A 20,022-nucleotide genomic window follows, 5' to 3' on the forward strand; every position below is an offset into this window, starting at 1 on the left:
TCAAAAATCCGTCGTAGGATCCTCCTCTCAAACGCGGCTAAGAGTTCGCAATTCTGTTTGCTGAAAACCTATGTCTCAGACGAATACGTAAGGACTGACAGGATCATAGTTCTATACAGCAGTAGCTTAGTCTTTATGCTTAAGGTTATGGGCCGAAAAACTCTTGATAGACTGAAGAAATAGGCCTTGTTGGCTTTCAGCAGCCGTGCGCGGACTTCTGTTGAGATGTTGTTGTCAGCTGTGATAGTTAACCCAAGGTACACGAAGGAGTTGACAACTTCAAAGTTGTAGTGCCCCATCGGGAACCTTGTTTGACCGAAGCTCTCCGTAGATGTTGCCGGAGTTGCTACTGACGAGGCCACCATGTGCTTTGTTTTGCCTTCGTTTATCTGTAGCCCCAGATTTCGTGCTGCATGTTAAATCTGGATGAAGGCCTCTTATACAGCTCTGAGATTGCGCCCCATGATGTCAATATCGTCAGCATAGACTAGGAGCTGCGTGGACTTATTGAGTATATGACCCCCCTCATGCTCAAGCCGGAGTCACGGATCGCTTTCTCCAGTGCCAGGTTAAAATGGACGCACGATAGTCCGTCCCCCTGTCTGAATCCGTTGTTCACGCGAAACTCTCGTTACAGCGATCCATTCGCCTTAACTTTGCTCCTCACATCGGTCATGGTCATCCTAGTCAGTCTAATCAGTTTGTTCGGGATGCCGAATTCTCATATGGCTTCGTATAGTTTTACCCTGACTATGCTATCCTAGGCTGCTTTGATTGTTGATTTGTTGTTGATTTGCCTGGAGTGAAACCACATTGGTATAGTCCAATAATGATCTGAGCGAATGGGGCTATTCGACCAAGCAGAATAGAAGAGAATATTTTATAGGCGGTACTCAACAACGTAATACCCCTATAGTGGCTACAGTAGGGGGAAGTGGGGCATCTTTGAAAGTGGGGTACCTTTGAAATTGAGATTTTTCTCCTATGTTTAAGTAGAACTGAGCCATATCAAAATGTGATTTAGCTTCTCAATATGTTCGTGTATCTAAATTGTATCACGATAAAGCTCAATTTTAATTAAAAATAGGTGAAAAATGCCAATTTCAAATGTGCCCCGCTTTCAAAGGTGCCCCACTTCCCCCTATGTGATATCTCCTTTCTTATGTATACGACAGATAATGCCAATTTTCCATTCGTCTGGCTTTATCTCTTCGTCCCATACACGGAGCACTAATTGATGAACAACTCGGTATAGTGGCAAAGATAGGTCAGATTCATTTTAAGATGGGAAATTATAAAGTGTTTAAAGCCAGAATATGTGCGAAGCCTGAAAGTGTTCCCTAGATTAAATTTCAAGGGACTTTAAAAATGTATGGGGAAAATTGAGTTAAAAAAATCTAATGCATATACTTATAAGTTTTCATAAAATTGAAAGGAATTATTGTGCCGAATACACTCAACGAAACCAGAAAAATAGGTGGTTTGTAGTTCTGATCAGCCTAGATTTTTTTGTATACAAAATACGTCTATATATTAGAACAATTTCTATGATTTTGATAGTGGTAGGATTTTGTAAAAAAAAAATCTAGGTTAATTGGTTCATAAACCCATTTTATGGTAGTTTCTTAATAATATTTCGTTGACTGTTTTAAGACTTTTCAAACGACGACAATCCTGAGCAAAATCTATTGAAAAATATGAATAGAAAAATGTCAGCCCTATTTTAATTACTTGTTATCTACCTTTAAATTGTTATCTTATTGGAAAATTAAAAAAAAAACACATTAAATCGATGAGTCTGAAAGAGATGACCCGAACCGTTTGGTCTCTAATCCGATAAATTAAAAAAAAAACAAATAGCGTTAGAGGAAACCTTTGCACCTTCGCAATGTTGCAGCTGAGTAAAAGTCGATTTTTCTCGCATTTGAGTGAATGAATCTGACCCATCGGCATTTAATTTAATAGCTTGCCCAACAGAAAGAGAAGTGAAAATAAAAAAAAAATGGGCCTAAAACTATAATTTTGATATGTAAAATTTTATGTATCTTTCATATTTCAAGTGTCTGGAAAAAAACAATAACAAGTTACACTGGTAAAAATAAAAGGGTCAAATTGATCCAAATTTGATCCTTTTATTTTTACCGGTGTATAAAGGGTTTATCAGAGTTAACTTTTACGTAAAAATCTTTTGCACGAAGGCGGCTGCTCGAAGAAGTTCGAAGGTGACTAAAACAAGTATACGAATGTTCCATCTAAATACCGAAGTGAAAAATTTTGTATCCAGCTTTAGTGTTCATTGTGAAAATAAGGCGTACGTAGGTGGACAAATTTTGTACGAAGCTAAACAAACCGAGGAAGCTTTGTAAAAATTGCCACTAAATTTTCATTTTATTGCAGAGGAAAGTCTAAGGATTTCCAGGAATTTTGAAGGTGGGATTATGTAGTTAATAAGTAGTAGATTTGTTTGTTATAGTGATATTAATTAATTCGGTTTATGTGACATACACAAAAAGGTCTTGAAATTTGGACTTCATTTTCTGTACAAAGCTGCAAAGGTTTCTCAATTTCTCAAAACTTTAGGTTCGTAAAATTATGTTTAAGTATGACCACTCGCAGCTAATTGAATTTAAGATATGATAAAAAATTAAATTAAATGCCAGTGAAAAATCTATGTCAACATCATTAATTTTTAAGCTCTCAGATTAATATTTGCTCAGGGATCTGTTTATATTTCGTATTCCGTTGCACTCAGATCTCCAATTCAGTTTGTTATGCTTCTCTATTTGATATTATCCTCCAAAATAGGTATCCAACTCTAAATGACAGCTTTTCTGGTTTCGTATGACTATAATACCCTACAAATTTAGCTCTCAATCCCATTTTCACTCATTCAAAATTCGATGTTGCTTGTTTGCTGCCATATGCTTATCACTGGTTTTTGTTATTATTCAAATTGAAGAAAACACTTTCAAAAATAATCTGTATAACCTTTCTATCAAAGTTTTATCTTCCTAAATTCTTGTTTTTAGCTGGTTGTTCTATAAAAAAAAGAAGAGCACACAAGTGCCATGTTATTAATTGAGAAATAAATGAAGCATTCAGCGAATGGTTTATAAGTTCATTGAATAATTAGACACAACGGGAGAGAGAAGGAGCCTCAAAGCACGAGTCTCGCTCAGATGTTTTTATTCTCGATTACATGTATGTGTCATAAAACATAATACTAGATTCTTAACTTTGATATAAGAATTTTCTCGTGCATTAAATTGTCCACAAATGGTATGAATTTAGAGGCTAAAAAGAAGGTGAAAGAATCGATAGGGTGGATTAACCACTCTTCACCAGTGACCCACTTTCGGCAGTTTATAAATGTAAATTATTAATTCTATCATCTTAATTTTTCTAAAATCAATGGCAAAAAGGTGTAAAAAACGGTTTTGGAATTGTGACCAAAGGTTGGAGTAAAATGGAAAATTTTACATAACCAAAGCGAATATTTATTAAGTGATCTTAATTCAAAGGTTTGAAAGATCTAGAAAGATTGGCTAAGAAAGTTTCTCAGTTAATTCGGACAAGTTTAATCTCGTTGGAATGATATTTAAGATGCTCATCCTTTTTCCTCTAGGGGAAAGTGCGCTCTCCCTTCGAACTTTCATGCCTTCAAATAATGTGAATTTCTTTTGTTTTTCGTAAGAGATTTATACTAAATTATCATGGAATTATCAACAATTGACGATAAGCCAACTAATATTTAATAGAAATGTGTAAGTCTCTTAGGAAAACCAAAAGAAAATAAACATTATTCGAAGGTATGAACGTTCGAAGGGAGAGTACGTTCCCCTACTCCTCCAAAACCATGTTTTTGTGGGATTGCTTGAAAACTCGTTGTGCGATTTTTGTTCATTTTTTGGATATGTTTTAGAGATTAGTCATCAGGCGGACATTTCGTCTTTATACGAAAATGTCGTTAAATTATTCCTAATAACGGTTTTTCACGGTCAGAGGTTAAAAAGTCTCTAGAGAGTGTATTTCTCAAGCAAATAATATCATATTTGGGCTCATTGGAAAGGTCTTGGAATTTCTGCCAAGTCTGAACCAGTTCTAATAGGTTTTGAACTAAACTATTAAGAGTATTTTGAGCTATCTTTGGACTGATTCATGAATCAGTTCAAATCGGTTGAGAACCGGTAAACGGTTACTGATGCGAAAGTACTTTTGAGGTACGAGGTTTTCGTTATAATTTGCGGTTCCCCTAAAAGCATCGAAATCACAAATTCGTGTACTTTGCAAAGCCTGGGACGCTTTGAAACCCCTTGTTTTGTTACAAAAAAATATGAATTAATATGATAAAACTTAAAGTGGTAAATACTCCGTATTTTTCTATTTGAGTGTACGAGATTGAACTAAACTCTCAATGCGATGAAGTGCAATGCATAAAAAAAAAACGAAAGACTAAATCGTAACAAGAGAGTTAATTGCATTTAATGATACACATTTCGAGTCACATAGTTCAAATGTATTTAATTTATTTAAACACGACAATTTGTCAATTATTGCAATTTATTTATTATAGTTCAACATTTGCAATTTGCTGTATTAATTAGAAATTGCTGTTCTTTAGAATTTCGTGTTCATTTTACCAATCATTTACTGAAATGGTATTTTGGGTTTAATGGAGATGTTTTCGATAAATGGGGCTAATTGGACATTTTTGGTTAAAACATGAAACTATATTGTGGAATTCTTTGGCCTCACGAGAAATCAAATTGAGAGATGAGAATATTATTTTGCTACAATTTTGCTAATGAAGTTTTCACATGGAGAGAAGGGTAAATGAAACACAGATGAATTTCATATTGATTGTATGTCACCTAGTAAAGCCAGAACATGTATTTTATGTGATACAATAAGAATATAAATCAAATATTAACTCTAATGTGTATCTAATAATTGCCATAAAAAGAAGTGATGGTGACTTTTCTAAGCACCTTACTCTCTCTATCGTTTTAGTTTCAAGTATATTTTATTTGAGAAATAAAAACAAGTAATTCTAGATGGGAGAATTTATTTTATGGATGTGCAATTGCATTAAAGATTAAGAAGAGAGAAAAAAAACAAGTCACATTAATCCACTTTCGCGATCATGTGTGAGAGATATAGAAAGAGAAAAAGGAGGTTGCAATTTAATAAATTTAATTTTAAGAGCTAATACAGTGGACAACGACATGAAATTAGATTGTCTTTATTTGGAATATGGATGTCAACTTTATACAATATATATATATTTTCAAATTCACAACCCACTCAAATCTTGTTGGTTTTTCTTCTAAAAAAAAATCACTGGGATTTCAATTGTTCCTTTTCTTTCTTTATTCAGCACGTAGCATTTTTATCGTTTGCTACACTTTTGGGTTGTTCAAAGGACGAGAATTTTCATCAATGAAAGTCTGGGAGTTGCTTGGTGGAATAAATCGAATTCTTGGGAAGTGTATGTTCTCTATAATGAAATGCGTGGGAGAAAATCGAAAGGATTGTAGATGATATGAGATTTCTTCTATCAAGTCGTGCAAATTGAATTTCCACGCTGTCTCCTTCTTGGAGAATGACCAATCTTTCTATATAATGTATATAACATATCGTAGGATGAATGGAATAACATTCTTTCTCTATCGATCTCTTTTTACTATCATTTTAGGCAAACACCAAAAAAAAAATCTGCGAGTGATTGAAGGAAAATCTCCGTTTTGTTAGAATCTAAAATTTTTCAATCACACTCCTCAAATTTTCTTTCTATGTTTACCCAAGCATGGAAAATGTAAATTTTCATAGGGTGTATAGCATGAGTGATATGATAATACTGTGAAGAATGAAAGAAAGAATATTATATAGAAAAATTGTTGAACCCCAGAGAATAATTCTTTTGCAAGCTCTCTCTCTCTTTTTCTTCCCTAAATCCTTCTTTAAAAAAAAGCAAAGAAATCCTTGAGAGTTGAATGAAACAACAAACAAGGAGGACAGTAAATTTTCCAACCCAAAAAGTTAAGAAAAAAAATGCTTCTGTATCTTTTCTTGTATGAATAATGGTCAGAAAATAAGAATATTTTCTTGTATATCCAATTTGTTTTCTTTTCATTTTTACAATGTTGTTTTTTCGTGCTTTTGTTTTGTATAGATGAATGTCTTCTGTTGCGTGAAAATTACAATTACATCCAAATGAAAATTATTTCATATGACTTGAATTTATTTTTTTTTTTTTATTCTTGAAGTTGGATTTTCGGGTAATTAAGTTGGAAGAAAATACATGTTCATGTAAGCAAAAAAAAAAACACATGACAACATGTCATAAGAAAAGTTCATCATTATTAATAATAATCACGTGCCACAATATCCTATAGGGGGCTTAGTCTTTCCGTAACTGCGATTTCTAGACTTGAATAATTATCATTATTACTAACGTTCACTGGATGCAATTTATATACATCGGATTCCGGAAAATTTTTGTTAATCAGATGGGGATTTAAGCCTGGAACACTTTTCATCAGAGAATGAGTGTCCTAGTAAACATAGAACTGTACAAATCTATTTTATTGCTTAATCTTGAAGAGTAGGGGAGACTGGGGCAAAAAGTAACAAAACGGATATCTTATTTTTTTTTACAAGCTACTCGAACGCCCCAAAAATTTCTAATTAACGCAGTTTTATAGAAATGTAATATCTTTAATAAAAATTGATTTTTTATTCCTTCTATTTAAGGAGTGTTGCTTAGAACCTTGTAGACAGTTTATCGTCTTTATTTACTCTAAAATCAATCTTAATATATTTTAAAATGAATAAAAATGTAGAAATAGCTTTGGTGCCCTATTTCGGCCACCTTCATTCTCATAGTTCCTTGTCCTACAGGAATTCTTCCAATGCCTTTTTTACGTCATCTCGTTTGTCGAAGCTACATTTTTTGTTATTCTTTTGCATTTTATAATCTTTATAGAGTATGTAAAAACTAAAAATTCATAGAAATTCGAGGAACAAAAATGGTGGCCGAAATTGCAAGCTGGCCGGAATTTGGCACACTTACCCTATCTTGGAAGCTATTAAATTCTGAAATTTTCGATTTGTGACTTTTTGCCCCAGTCTCCCTTACCAATAAAATAAATTCTTTTATATCCCGGCTAACACATTAAGCATTACACATATTAAGTTTTTAAATTCAAAGACATAACGTCAGCGCTTTGTCATGAATAGGGCAACTAATATGACTCAGCCTTAATACTAAGTACTTAAAGAAGGCCTATCCTACTATACTAGAAAAATTTAAAAACTTTTACATGAAAACTATTTGAAAATGCAATTCATATCAATTACTGAGAACTTCATAGAGTTCCTTGCAATGTATAATAGATAGGTGTGATTAGAAGGAGTCACACCTAATTTGGCCTTTAATGATACCTTGTTTCCAAATTAACCACGAAAATTTGTCATATGATTTTGTCATGTGGTCATAGAGAATCTCCTACTGGTTTATTTCTAGACATTGCTTCAAGAGTTCATGGTACCTAACATATTTCCACCATTATCTCTTATTAAATTCAAGATCATTTAATAGCTGTTCTAAATGACAGATGAGCTTCAATTTAGAGGTTATACCGAGGTTACAATTTACCCTTTATAATCAATTCTTTAAGGGCAGTTTATTGGCCCTATCCTATTACTGTTAAACATACAATTGCACCTCAAATGAACTTTTCCTTTTGTGGAGGAGGATGGCCATTAAAATTTCAAATTATTCCGAAAAAGCAGGGGTGGTTTGGCAAGATAAATTTAATTAAACCAAACTTCCTTGGTGTTTACCTATAGAGAATGAGAAAAGGTTATATAGCAAATTGGTGCGTAAAGATTTTGGGTGAAATGTATGAGAATAATAAATGGGTCAGTGAAAAGATTATTTTGTATTTCTCACACTCATCTTCAATCTTCAATATTTTTCACCAAATCCACATGAAGTCAATCTCAAATTATATTGGTGACGAAGGTTTTCTTCTGTTTCAAAATGTATCATTTTGTAAAAGAGGAGAGATATCAAATATTAAATGTGAATTGTAACATGAGTGTATTGTAGATTCAGTTGGAAAGATGACAGCAATATTTTGGCAATAAAGGAAAGGGAGTTTATTTTAGAACAAGATGTAGTAAATTTTATGGAAATTCTTAGTCTTGACATGGAACATTTCTCTTACGGCTTATTGATTTTAGACATATCGAGGAATAGCTTTATTATGTCTATGCTTTTTTTTTTCCTTTCTTAATATGGCTATCTCGCATTTTTATTATTGAAAGTCCTCTGCTGTATTATTTATTTTTCTGTCTGCATTGAGTCTTCTTTGGATGAAAATGGTATTGTGTAAAAAAAAATGAATGAAATCGGATAAAAGTTCGATTAACAGATTGCCAGGAAAATGAATGCTTTTATGTGAAAGATGAAGATAAAATGGATGTGTGAGGAAAAGCTTTATATATATGCAAGGGGATAGGGATTTTCCCTAGTATTCACACCCTCTATACATCTATTCTATAGATATAATTATACTTATATGTGGTGACTCTATTTATAAAACCAATGAACCATCTACCACACTTCAATCACCACCTTTTCGTCTCTCTCATCTGTGAAAAATGATGAAGTACTCGGACTGCTCTCTCACTGGTTTCCAATTCCACTCTGGAAAATCTTCATGTTTTATCGTCCAGCAGAATGCCACCGATGTCCACCGGTTCGGAAATTAAATCCTAAAGGGGGAACCTGATGAGGGGTTATTCGTGTAGTATAATAAACAGTAAATAATTTATTAAATACCCTATATCTCTCCTCATACACTTGGACGAATATTTAAATTAACACTCTTATGGCAAATTTTTTATAAATAATAAATTTTGGAGCTGCCGCGGAGCAATTTATCCTCTTGCATTAGAATTAAGCCTATGGGATCACCAAACATTATTCAAATTAAAGATTTAAAATTTTATACGCTGTTTATGTACAAATGAGGAATTAATTTGAATTAGCAATTCTGCACTTACTCTTGTTTTTTAGGAGATTTCCCACTTAGCTATATTTTGTAAAATTTATTTTAACATCCGTTTCATGCGTTTCATAGGTTCATATCTGTTTACTACAAATTTTAACTGGTTCATTGTTTAGGAGAAAACCATCCCATTTTCCTTTGAAGCAACCGTAATATATTGTCACCGTGCGTCGGTTAGATCAACAACTGTGCTAACTGCATTTGCCTTATATCTGCATTCATTGCAAACGTCAAGCAGCGACACGTTTTTTCTAAACTGTGAGGGGCATGAACAAATCTTCATTAAAAAATTTTAGTAGTACCTGAGTGGCTAAATATAATGTGGACATTTGTGATTTGGCACTGGTAGTCATTTCAATCCAAATTACTATTCTCAGTTAAATTTTACTGGCTTCAAGTGAATATCTACTATCCGGTAGTAAAATTTATTATCCGGCTAGTATAATCTACGATCCGGCTCAGGGACCACTCGACATTTCATTTTTCCATACGTTTTTGCATAGAAGCACTGAAGACTATTGGCAAGTTTTTTCCTAAAGAGAATTAACTTATCAGTCTGATATATTTCGCAATCGTGCATTAAAAGCTATCTAAAAATACATATTTCATAATGCTCGCCGAAATAATACAAGAACTACGAGCAAATGTGTTTAAGTCGCGGTGCAATATGTGCAAAATTTTCACAAAGGAAAAGGGAAAAATAGCTTCACTTTTTATTAGGCTCGATGGGCGTCTGATCCGGATATTAAAATCTAGAAGTAACTTGAGGATAAATCTAAGGGACCATAGTAGATTTTACCATACGGTTATTAGGATGTAATATCCTTAAAATAGTAAATTCTAAAGAAAAATGTGTATGAAGGATGGTATTTTCCATTTGCAGAAAATAGCATCTACATTTTATCGGTGTAGCAACGGTTGAGATATGAGCCCTCAATGGAAAATAGGGCACCTTTGAATTGGGATACCCTTGAAATAGAGAATTTTTCTTCAATTTTTAACCGGAACCGTGATAAAAATTCAGCTCGACAAACCGATTGATTCTTAATCTAAATTATGATAAGTCTCAGTTCCACTTGAAAATAGGAGAAAATGCCTAATTTCAATGGTACCCCAATACTAAGGTGCCCTCCTTCTCCATAGTGAGTTAATTTGATCTCGAAAAGATCAATGGATAAGTTTTTCGATCAGAGGTGTTTATGGACGAAATGTCCGCCTAGCCCTGACAAAACATATCCAAAAGTGAAAGTTTTAGTTTGTGTATGAATTTGTTTATTTATTCATTGTAGGGGGAAGTGGGGCTACTTTGAGCTGTGGGGTTACATTGTTATACGATTTTTTTGCCTTTTTCTGAATGAAGCTAGGCCTTACAATTATTTTATTTAGATTCACAATTGTTTTATCTATTTTGGGTTATCTATTATCTATTTTTTTTATCTGGGTTTTTGCTCCCATCTACCTTATTTTGCGTAATTATTAGCTTATGGCGCTAGTACACCTTTGTAATTTCGTGAAATTCAATCGATTGATATTTTACCTTTTACTCTCTTACCAGGGAAATCTGATATAATTGTCTCTTTTTATCAAATGACAATTGAAATATCAATTTTATTTTCAAATTCAATTTTTGTTACATGTTAGATGTTAGAGACATTTATATTTGATTTGAAGATTGGTAGCTTTATAAGAAACATGGAAAATTTGTCATAGGGGGAGGTGGGGCTATTTTGAGCTGTGGAGCTAGATTGTTATACGACTTTTTCGCCTATTTCTAAATGAAGCTGGTTCTTACAATTATTTTCTTTAGATCCACAATTATTTTGTTTGTCCAAATTACATCATCTTAAAACCCAGTTTCCTTTAGAAATATGCGAAAAATCGTATAACAATGTAGCCCCACAACAGCTCAAAGTAGCCCCACCTCCCCGTAAATATACAATTGAATATACAAGTGATTATACAGTTAGAATGTCCTATGCGCTTAGCCGGTGTGCACAACATATTATGATGAGATGGTTAAGGTATACAATGACTATTTGTTGACTAATTTACTTAAACTTTACTACAGACCTTACTCTACTTCACTTGACAAGATTAATTCACGATACTGTACGGCCAGTGCATTGGTTGGGTGCATTGGTGCTGGTGACTTGGCCAGATAGTCTAGTAGCTTATATTCGCAGATGCAAGATTACTTTTTGTAAGAAATGGTTGTCTCTACATCTTTAAAGTGACAAACCGCATAATAATACAATTTTTATTTTTTTTTTTGGAAAACTGATTAATTTTCCAGCATGCAAAATAATCTAAAGAAGCCTGTACTTGAGAGAGTTAAACATGGAAAATTTCCCTGAAATACACTGTGTTATTTGAAACTCAAGTACAATCAAGACTTTGAAGATTGCGTAGTGCTTCCCAGTTTCCCTCTTAATAGTTATTAGAAGTTTTCGCTAATTATCGTTTTACTTAATTAAACATTTTCAGTGCAAATTCAATATTGAATTTTTATTGGCAACCAAAATACATTTAATCTAATTTCCGTAATTTTAACATTATATTCAGTTTTGTTTATTCTGAACACGTTTTTCTTTGTAAACCACAAATTAGCTCTTAGCTATTTAATGTTGCTTTTCTCTATGTAACTTGTTGAGTTTGTTACAATAGTGCAATAATAAATAGTTCAGCGAGTGTATTTTATATAGAAGCAAAGGATAAGAGGTGTGTACATGCTTATGAATATGAGTAAGGTGGATGGTGAAGAGATTTTGAGTGGATTTATTAGTTTGATGCTATAGATGAGATGGAAGAGTGGATGAAGAACCCATTGAGCAGTTCAGTGAACAGAAAGATGATTTTATATAAAACTCTCAGCGGGATGTACTATATATGCTGTGATGATGGGTTAGGTGAAAACTGCGAGAGAGGCGAGAGAAAGTGTAAATGAGAGGAGCGCAGTGAGATAAATTTTCTACCGTTGACACTCACTTGATGATGATGGAGCAAGCATACTCTACCTAAGTATCCCAAAAAGATGTGACTGGTGTGTATTTAATTACTGAACGTGAGTGAGTTGAGAATTGCAGCCAGCAGAGAAAACACCTTCGGATTCGTGTGAATGGTGGAGGTTGTGGAAAAGATTTTTCATAAAATTACTCTGTGCATGGGGCACCAGTCATATGTCAGGTGTTGAATAGTTAGGACCAATTTTTCAGTCTCTGTGCAAAAAAAAAACACCGTTGGTGTTGAACTTTTTTCTGGGGCTCTATCTCCATACATTCGCGAATTTATAAAACGTGACTAAACTACAATAGAACACCTTTATCTAACATGTTCTAATTCTCAAGAGAATTTTTAGGAACTCTCAATGGGCAAGTTTTAATAGAAAATTATAATGGTGAAAAGTTAATTAAGTGAAAGTGGAAAACCCACTTGTTTTGTTTTTTTTTCGGAATTCTTTTTGCGTTTTCTGTGACAGTTTATTCACTCCAAAATTCCAAAGGCTGTTGCTAACATCACGAGACTAATTTTTTATGGTAAAATATTCAATGAAAGAGTTTGTGAAATAATTTGTGTGGTTGAGACTGAAGGCAAAAAGTATATTAATCAATTGTGACAATGAATCGAAAGTGTCTCTGTGAATTATATTGATATATCTATCTATAACTTTTGTGTCTGGAGGAAACGTGCAATTTTCTACGAAAGGATAAACTCACCTAATAATAAATCTTTTGTGCTGACATCAAGTCTTTTGACAAAAAACCACCTCAAATGATGGAAACGGAAAATATTGACGTTCTTTCGTCATTTGGTAAGAGAAAACATGCTGGGAAAATTGATATTGAATTAAAAAATGTCACATTAAAAGTCCTTTAACATTGTTGTGAGAGGTCACTTTAGTGTCATTCAAATCATTCTAAAGTGGCTAAATAAGGGTAATTAGGTAATATTGTGTCTCAAGAATATATTGTGAAATTGCAGTCAATGCATTTTGTGTCACTTTGAATCATATTAGAAAATAACAATGCCGAAAGCAAATTTGCAGAATGCTCGAATTCACAAGAATTGAAATCTGTAATTTATAAATTGGTCCAAAATTAATTCATAAATCATTTGAAAATTTGAACTAGGTCTTTCAAGTGCAACAAAAATTCTTTTTCAAATATCGGTTGATTTTAATTTATGAAAACTTTTGCGGCTTATTGGAAACTTCGATACCTTTTAAATGTATCTATCTTGAGGAAATTTGGTTGATATATAAGCATTTTAGACATTTTTGAAGCTTGACTTCTGAAAAAATGGTAGAAGAAATAATGAGTAGGGGAGACTGGGGCAAAAAGTCACAAATCGAAAATTTCAAAATTCAATATCTTCCAAGATAAATAAGATAGCGGCTTAAAATTTTTACCACAAATAGCTTCCGTAAACCTTTGATGTTGTATGTTTCTTAGAATTCGAACAAGGAATTTAGAAAATTAAAAATATAAAAAAATTTAGCCCTATTTTTAAAATATTTTTCTTGAAGAATATATCAATTATTACCTACTTATTATTCAAAATTTATGCACTGATGATTCTTTCCTAAATGACTTGGATTATTTGAATACGAAGCCGCTGTCTATTTTAGAATTTTACAAAGATTCTTCTCTCATGAAATCTTTTTATTAAAAACGACCACTTGGGGTAAAAAGTAACAAAAGGTATGGAACAAAAAGTAAGAAAAACCGAAACAATTTATGATGTCTCACGGCAAAAAAAACATCAATGCCATGTGTCGCCGCTTGTTGTTTGCATTGTTCAAACGATTTGCAGTGTTTTGTGTGTTTTTTTCCAAAATAGCTTGAAAATCGTTTTTATCGTTCAGTTATGAAAAAATGATGTTTTGCAAAGGTATAGAGGAATAAATTTCCTATGAAAATATGTTCTCTAGGTATATTTTTTTAAATTTATGGAATCCCGTAACAAAGCGAATCAAAATATGGTAATATCCCATGCCTGATACTATTTGCCCCAGCATTTTTGAGAATGGTCACAAAATTACCTTTTAGATAAACGTATTTCCTTACAAAATAGAGGAAAATTACTTTCACAAAGTTGTAGAGCGGTAAATTTCCTAGAAAACTGCGCTAATTAGAAATTTCTGTGGCATTCCAGTATTTTGTAAAAAAATAAAATATCCGTTTTGTGATTTTTTGCCCCAGTCTCCCCTACAAGCTGCATTTATTGATAAAATATCCACACTTGAACTGCCTCGAGTATTTATATCACATTCAAAATAAATCATAAGTGCTCTTCTAAACCTAAAGTTATCATCTAGACGGAAGTGGGGCACCTTTGAATTAGGACACCTTAAAATAGGGCTTTATTTCTTATTTTTAAATGGAATTGGAGCTCATCGTAATTTAAATTAGATCTACAACACATTTTAAAGCTAAATTACATTACGATAAGACTCAATTCCTTATTTTAAACAATTTTAAAAGAAGCCTAATTCAAATTAAATGTAAATTGTGTAATTAATTGTCAAATTAATTGTAATTGTGTAATTTGTCCTGAAGACCTGACGAGTAGCATCTCAAATTTACGCGCAGATTCCCGTAGCAATTTGCCCTTCCTGAACTCTTCCAAGGCGTTTTCCACATCATCATTTTCTGAGTTTTTACAACGCAATTTAAATTCAAATTATACCTAAAATTTAACGGTCTTTGTGTTAATATATCTAAAATGAATAAATATTTAAAAGCAAAATGAATTCATTGACTATTCGAAGATTACATACATAACTTTATTTATTTGCATGGCCGAAATTACACTCAAAGTGGCCGAAATTAGAAGTTGGCCAAAATTTGGCACACTTCCCCTACATTCGATATCCATAACCGTTTGGCAACTAGGCGTGTGATAAGCAAACAAAAAATTACAACGTTATTTTTCTCATAAATGAAACATAAGTTGTTCAAAAGTATACTAAAGTGTGATCTTGTGGGTGAAACAGTGGATCTAGAGGTATGAACAAACTAAAGACTAATACATATTATATTGCTTTCTCTGTGAGCACGAGCAATAATATTATATTAATATATCTATCACTATCTCAAACGTAGTGACACTTTAAAAGACAGGCTGATTGAAGTATGAAAAAGAAGAAAAAAATGAAATTGAAATAAGTAAAAGGAAAACAAGTACAAATTCTAAGCTAGAAAGAGTAACAAATGTACAAAATAGCGATACAATAAGGCAAGATCAAGTTGCAAGAAGGATTGAATTAAGTGAAGACACGAAGATACAACATGCTGCCCAATATGTCGAAAACGTAGAATCATGGTAAATGCATTTTAAATTGCAATTGTAGCCTGAGTTGGATTTCAAGTCACCTGGCATCATTATAAATTCAATTGGTAAAAATCACGACTTGAGATGTGGGTCAGGTGTAAAAATAAGACACGAACAGAGACATACACAGGCACAAATTGAAAAAAAAAACGAGAAATTTTATGATTAAAATCTTAAAATTAAGGTTCAATTGAGATGAAGAAGAATTAATTTGACCAACTTTGCACAGGTTTAACTTTATTATGCATCCGGAAAGTTTTGCAAATTATAATATTTTGTAGGTAGATTTTAATGAACACTATGACTTCTGTCAATTGTTCCCTTATGCTCAATTCATTTTCTCACCTGATAAATTGCATTGAATTGGAGCACCTGTGTTTACTCGTTAAGTGACTTCCATGCAGCAAACTCTTGTGCAATATTTAATTTAGAGTCAACATGCCAATTTATGTGAATGTGTATTTATCGAAAGTCCACTGTTCACATTTTAATATTGTTGTAACACAACATTGTCAATTTCTCCTTCATTCATTTCGTCCCAAGTTAAAACTGAAAATATGTTATTGGCTTCAAATGTAAATATTTGATCGTGACTTTACTTTCATGTAATGAAAAACTAAACTATTAATTCACACACTGGCAAATGGGCGAAATGTGAATGATATTTGACATAGATGTGAAGTGGTCATGTCATGGTTTTACGTTTGAAGAATATACAAAATGGACATGTTTTCCATACAGAAATGTGCTAAGAAAAGTGTATGAGAAAATTGTCCAATGACGTCACAAAGTTTTTACATTCCAATTGACCTTTTAGTTTATTGCAATATTAATGAAATTTCTGCCTCTAAAACTACCCCATCTTTCCACATGAATTTTCTTTTATGCCAGCAAAGAGAGAGTTGAATCAATTGTGACTGCTGGAAGTTCCTTTTTCTTTTTTTTCTTTATTTGTTAAAATAAAGTTCCATATTGCGAAACTTCTCCCTTTCTCGGAAGGTCATTAAATAAATATTTTATTTTACAGTATGGAAAAGTAATTTTTCTAATGGACTACTCGAAAAAGCAATAAAATAATTGACTCATCGTTTGCATCGGAGTTGTATAAACACTCAGAAAAATTATATAAGATCTGTCTAATGCATCATCCCTTACACGGGTTTGAGATTGGAAACATAGCCCACTTCCTGTATGTCTTGAAATCCTAAACAATAACCAATTTCAATGGTTTTTCTAAATGCTATGAATTATTTGTCATTAGTATCCAATCTTAAGTACGGATTTTCCTAAACATCTTACCCAATAGAAAAAAATAGAGCACTTAAAACTTTACGGATAAATCTTAGATCTGAAGTGAATGATTAAGTTAAGGCAATTAAAACATTTGCGCTCTAATCGAGGATCCTAAGCCTTCAATAAGTGAGATTGACTTTCCAGGTTTTTATTGTCAGTTTTGTTTATAAAATGTGCCACATATATAATGGAACTGGTGTGATGAGTTGATTATAAAAATTCCGGTGATCACCAGTGAGAATTTCTTCACCTCAAAACTAAAAACACCTTTTTAATCTTGCCCAGAGCTTTCGGTCCGGATATGGATCTTCTTCAGTGGTCGACTAAGACTATGTTTTTGTGATTTCTTGAGGATTCGTTCACTTTGTGGGAATTAAGGGTAAACATCACAGCAGGAAAAATCAGTTGGGAAGGTTTGTATGGGATAATTATTTACAATTTTCTAATTTTTTAAAATAGAAAAAGTAAAATAGTAAAATAGTTTAGTAAAACAGTAAAAGCGCCAAACACGTCACTGAAAGAGTCTTTGCAGAAAGAAAAATTTAAAAAAAAAAATAGTAAATTGTAAATAATTATCCCATACAAACCTTCCCAACTGATTTTTCCTGCTGTGATGTTTACCCTTAATTCCCACAAAGTGAACGAATCCACAAGAAATCACAAAAACATAGTCTTAGTCGTCCACTGAAGAAGATCCATATCCGGACCGAAAGCTCTGGGCAAGATTAAAAAGGTGTTTTTAGTTTTGAGGTGAAGAAATTCTCACTGGTGATCACCGGAATTTTTATAATCAAAATGTGCCACTTTCAAAAGCGAATTTGAATTAAATTATGTAAATCTTTAAACGCTTTATCCCTAATGATCTCTACACACTAGAGAAATTTACTGTACTTATATCCATATTGAATAATTTTTCCTACGCAAGCTTTGACAATTTAAGGTAAAGTACCCTTTATTCGACCGGTTCCTCTATTCGACCGGTAGATTTATTTATTCAATTTAATTATATTTTTCTATAATATTTTGTGTATGATCTAACATTAATAGGTCAATTATTCTTTAAATAATACGAATCAGTGACAAATTCATAGAAATTGATGAAATTCACCATCAAATATTCAAAAATTGACCCACCGGTCGAATAGAGGAACCCGGTCGAGTAAGGGTACTTTACCTTACTTCAATATGGACATTTAGTGTGTAGAGGCCATAAAGTACAATACGCAGAAATGTATGAGAGTTAGTTCAATAATTCGCCAAAGATCGGACTAGGCCCATTTTGTAGATATTGATATATGATCTAAAAATTACCTAGACCCAAGCCAAAAAGGACTGTTAGTCCTTGTGAAATTAGCGTCCTTCTGAAAAATTCACAATTTTGACATTTAATTTCTCTATAAGCGACTTGTCCGATCTTGATGAATTTCGGCTCAAAGTAAACGTGTTGCTTAAGCTTTAAATAGATACTTTTAGGTTTCACCTGTGATTGCTCCATTAGGTACCTCCCATACAAACTAAACGCTTTTAAAAGCCATTGAAAATTATTGTTCAATAAAATGAAAACTTCTGTAAGGGATGAGAAACCATCGGGATTTCCTTACGGAATTTTTGATCTGTTTCGAAACATATCTGATAAAGAAACTTGTAGTTCATCACGTCACGTTTCTGAGCTGTCTTAAAATAAAGGTTCTTAAGAACTAGTTAGAACTATTTTTTATGAAACTGGCTTTTTCCTCAATAACGGTATATCGTAAATTGTTGAAGCCAAAGAATGATTTCTAAAGTAGAATTCAAGAAACATTTACTTACAAGAAACCTTATGTCTCTCTCCATTTTCCTTGTTATTATCCAAATTGTTCTCAAATATCTTCAAATACCCTTTAATTCTTGACATGTCTCTTTTACACAAATATTGTCCTTAAAAAAGAGCTAGAATTGTGGAAGGTCATAGGGGTCATAGGGTTGAAAAAGGTACCGTTATCAATTTTGTTATAAAAGGTTCAGTGTATTATGCCTTTTATAAAATATTCTTTCTCTGAACTTCTTATTCAAAATTTTTGAATAACGGTATTTTTCAGGACCCTGCATTCTTCAGATCTTAACCGTTTTTCTAAGAATATTTCTGTGTAAAAAACATGGCCTTACTTGAGTCGTTTTCATGAGTTTGAAGGATATATGATAAACATCTAGAAAATAGTAGAGAAAATGAAAAGACAGGAATAGAGTTTGTTATGGAAAAATTTTCCTTAAGGCTTCCTTTGAAAATTGTTCTTTGACACCAAAAACGTAAGGCCGGCTTCAGACTTAAGGCTTAGCTATATGGATTAATTGCTCTAATTTATTATCAATTACAATTTTTTGGAAAAATCATACTTAGAATTGGATTATTAAAGATAAATGGTCAATTAGGCTCTCAAAAGGTAATAAAATTGCTCGCTATTTAGGATTTTGAGACCTTCGGGAACTGGGCTAAACCTCTAGTCTGACGCCCCCCGGCTTCAGACCTAAGGTTTAGCCCATTTCCTGATGGTCTTGAAATTCAAATCTAGTCCAATCTTAAGTCATAATTTTCCAAAAAATCTAGATTGATAAGAAATTACAGAAGTTAAGCCATAAGGTTAAATAAAAAAATAATTTTGTAAGATAATTCAACTTATATTAAGCATATGTTTGACGCTCTAGTACTTTTCCTACATACTTTTGGAATTGGTCCTGGAACAAAAGTTGTTATCTTTGCCAATACCCATTCGATGGCATAGATCTTATTCATGGCCAAAGGTTGGACCATTTAATCCACTGTCCCTTATTGAGAACCTCAAGATGGGAATATTTAATATCTTTAATCAAGGTTTAGCTGAAAGATAACTTTGTCCAGTAGCAGTGATAATTATTAAAAATCCAATATTGTTTTCACTAATACGTTGCCTCTTGTCTTATGCTTAGTCTGTAATTAATATTCTATGAACGCTTATTTATTCGATAGGGATTATATCAATATAAAGTAATGTAAGGCAGTTCACAGAATTAGACATTTTGTTATAATGACTCTTTTCTCAAATACGAACTGTCTTCATGCGTACACAGCATAGGTACTTACCAGATTCAATAAATTTAAATACATACACATTTTTGGTCAGTAAATTAGTATTTTAGTCAGTGCAAATAACGAAGAAATATATTTCAGTAAGCAAAATATAATATTTTGGCAATTAAATAAATGGATAAATTTATTGTAATCAATACACTTTTGGTAAATGTGTTAAATAAATAATAACAATTTATTTACATACATCTTCCGCGGCTACCGTGTTTTTTTTAGTAT

The 20,022-nt window shown here is 32.6% G+C and overlaps 1 protein-coding gene across 6 annotated transcripts in view; it reads left to right on the forward strand.

Annotated features, from left to right (window-relative positions):
• Positions 1-20,022, forward strand: part of LOC129804348 (cAMP-dependent protein kinase type II regulatory subunit) — a 117,135-nt gene that overhangs the window by 57,504 nt on the left and 39,609 nt on the right. For 2 of the 6 annotated variants that reach the window (XR_008751973.1, XM_055851591.1), the window contains exon 1: positions 12,088-12,885. The exons of 3 other annotated variants lie outside the window; for them this stretch is intronic. Coding sequence is in view for 2 of the 3 variants with exons in the window: in XM_055851591.1 (XP_055707566.1) it covers positions 12,846-12,885 (40 nt within the window). In the remaining variant the exon portion in view is untranslated. Of the gene's footprint in view, positions 1-12,061; positions 12,886-20,022 lie in introns of those variants that run through there. One more of the 6 variants, XM_055851590.1, reaches the window with a different exon arrangement.

Source organism: Phlebotomus papatasi, chromosome 2 (assembly GCF_024763615.1).
Source record: "Phlebotomus papatasi isolate M1 chromosome 2, Ppap_2.1, whole genome shotgun sequence".
Classification (NCBI taxonomy): Eukaryota; Metazoa; Arthropoda; class Insecta; order Diptera; family Psychodidae; genus Phlebotomus; species Phlebotomus papatasi.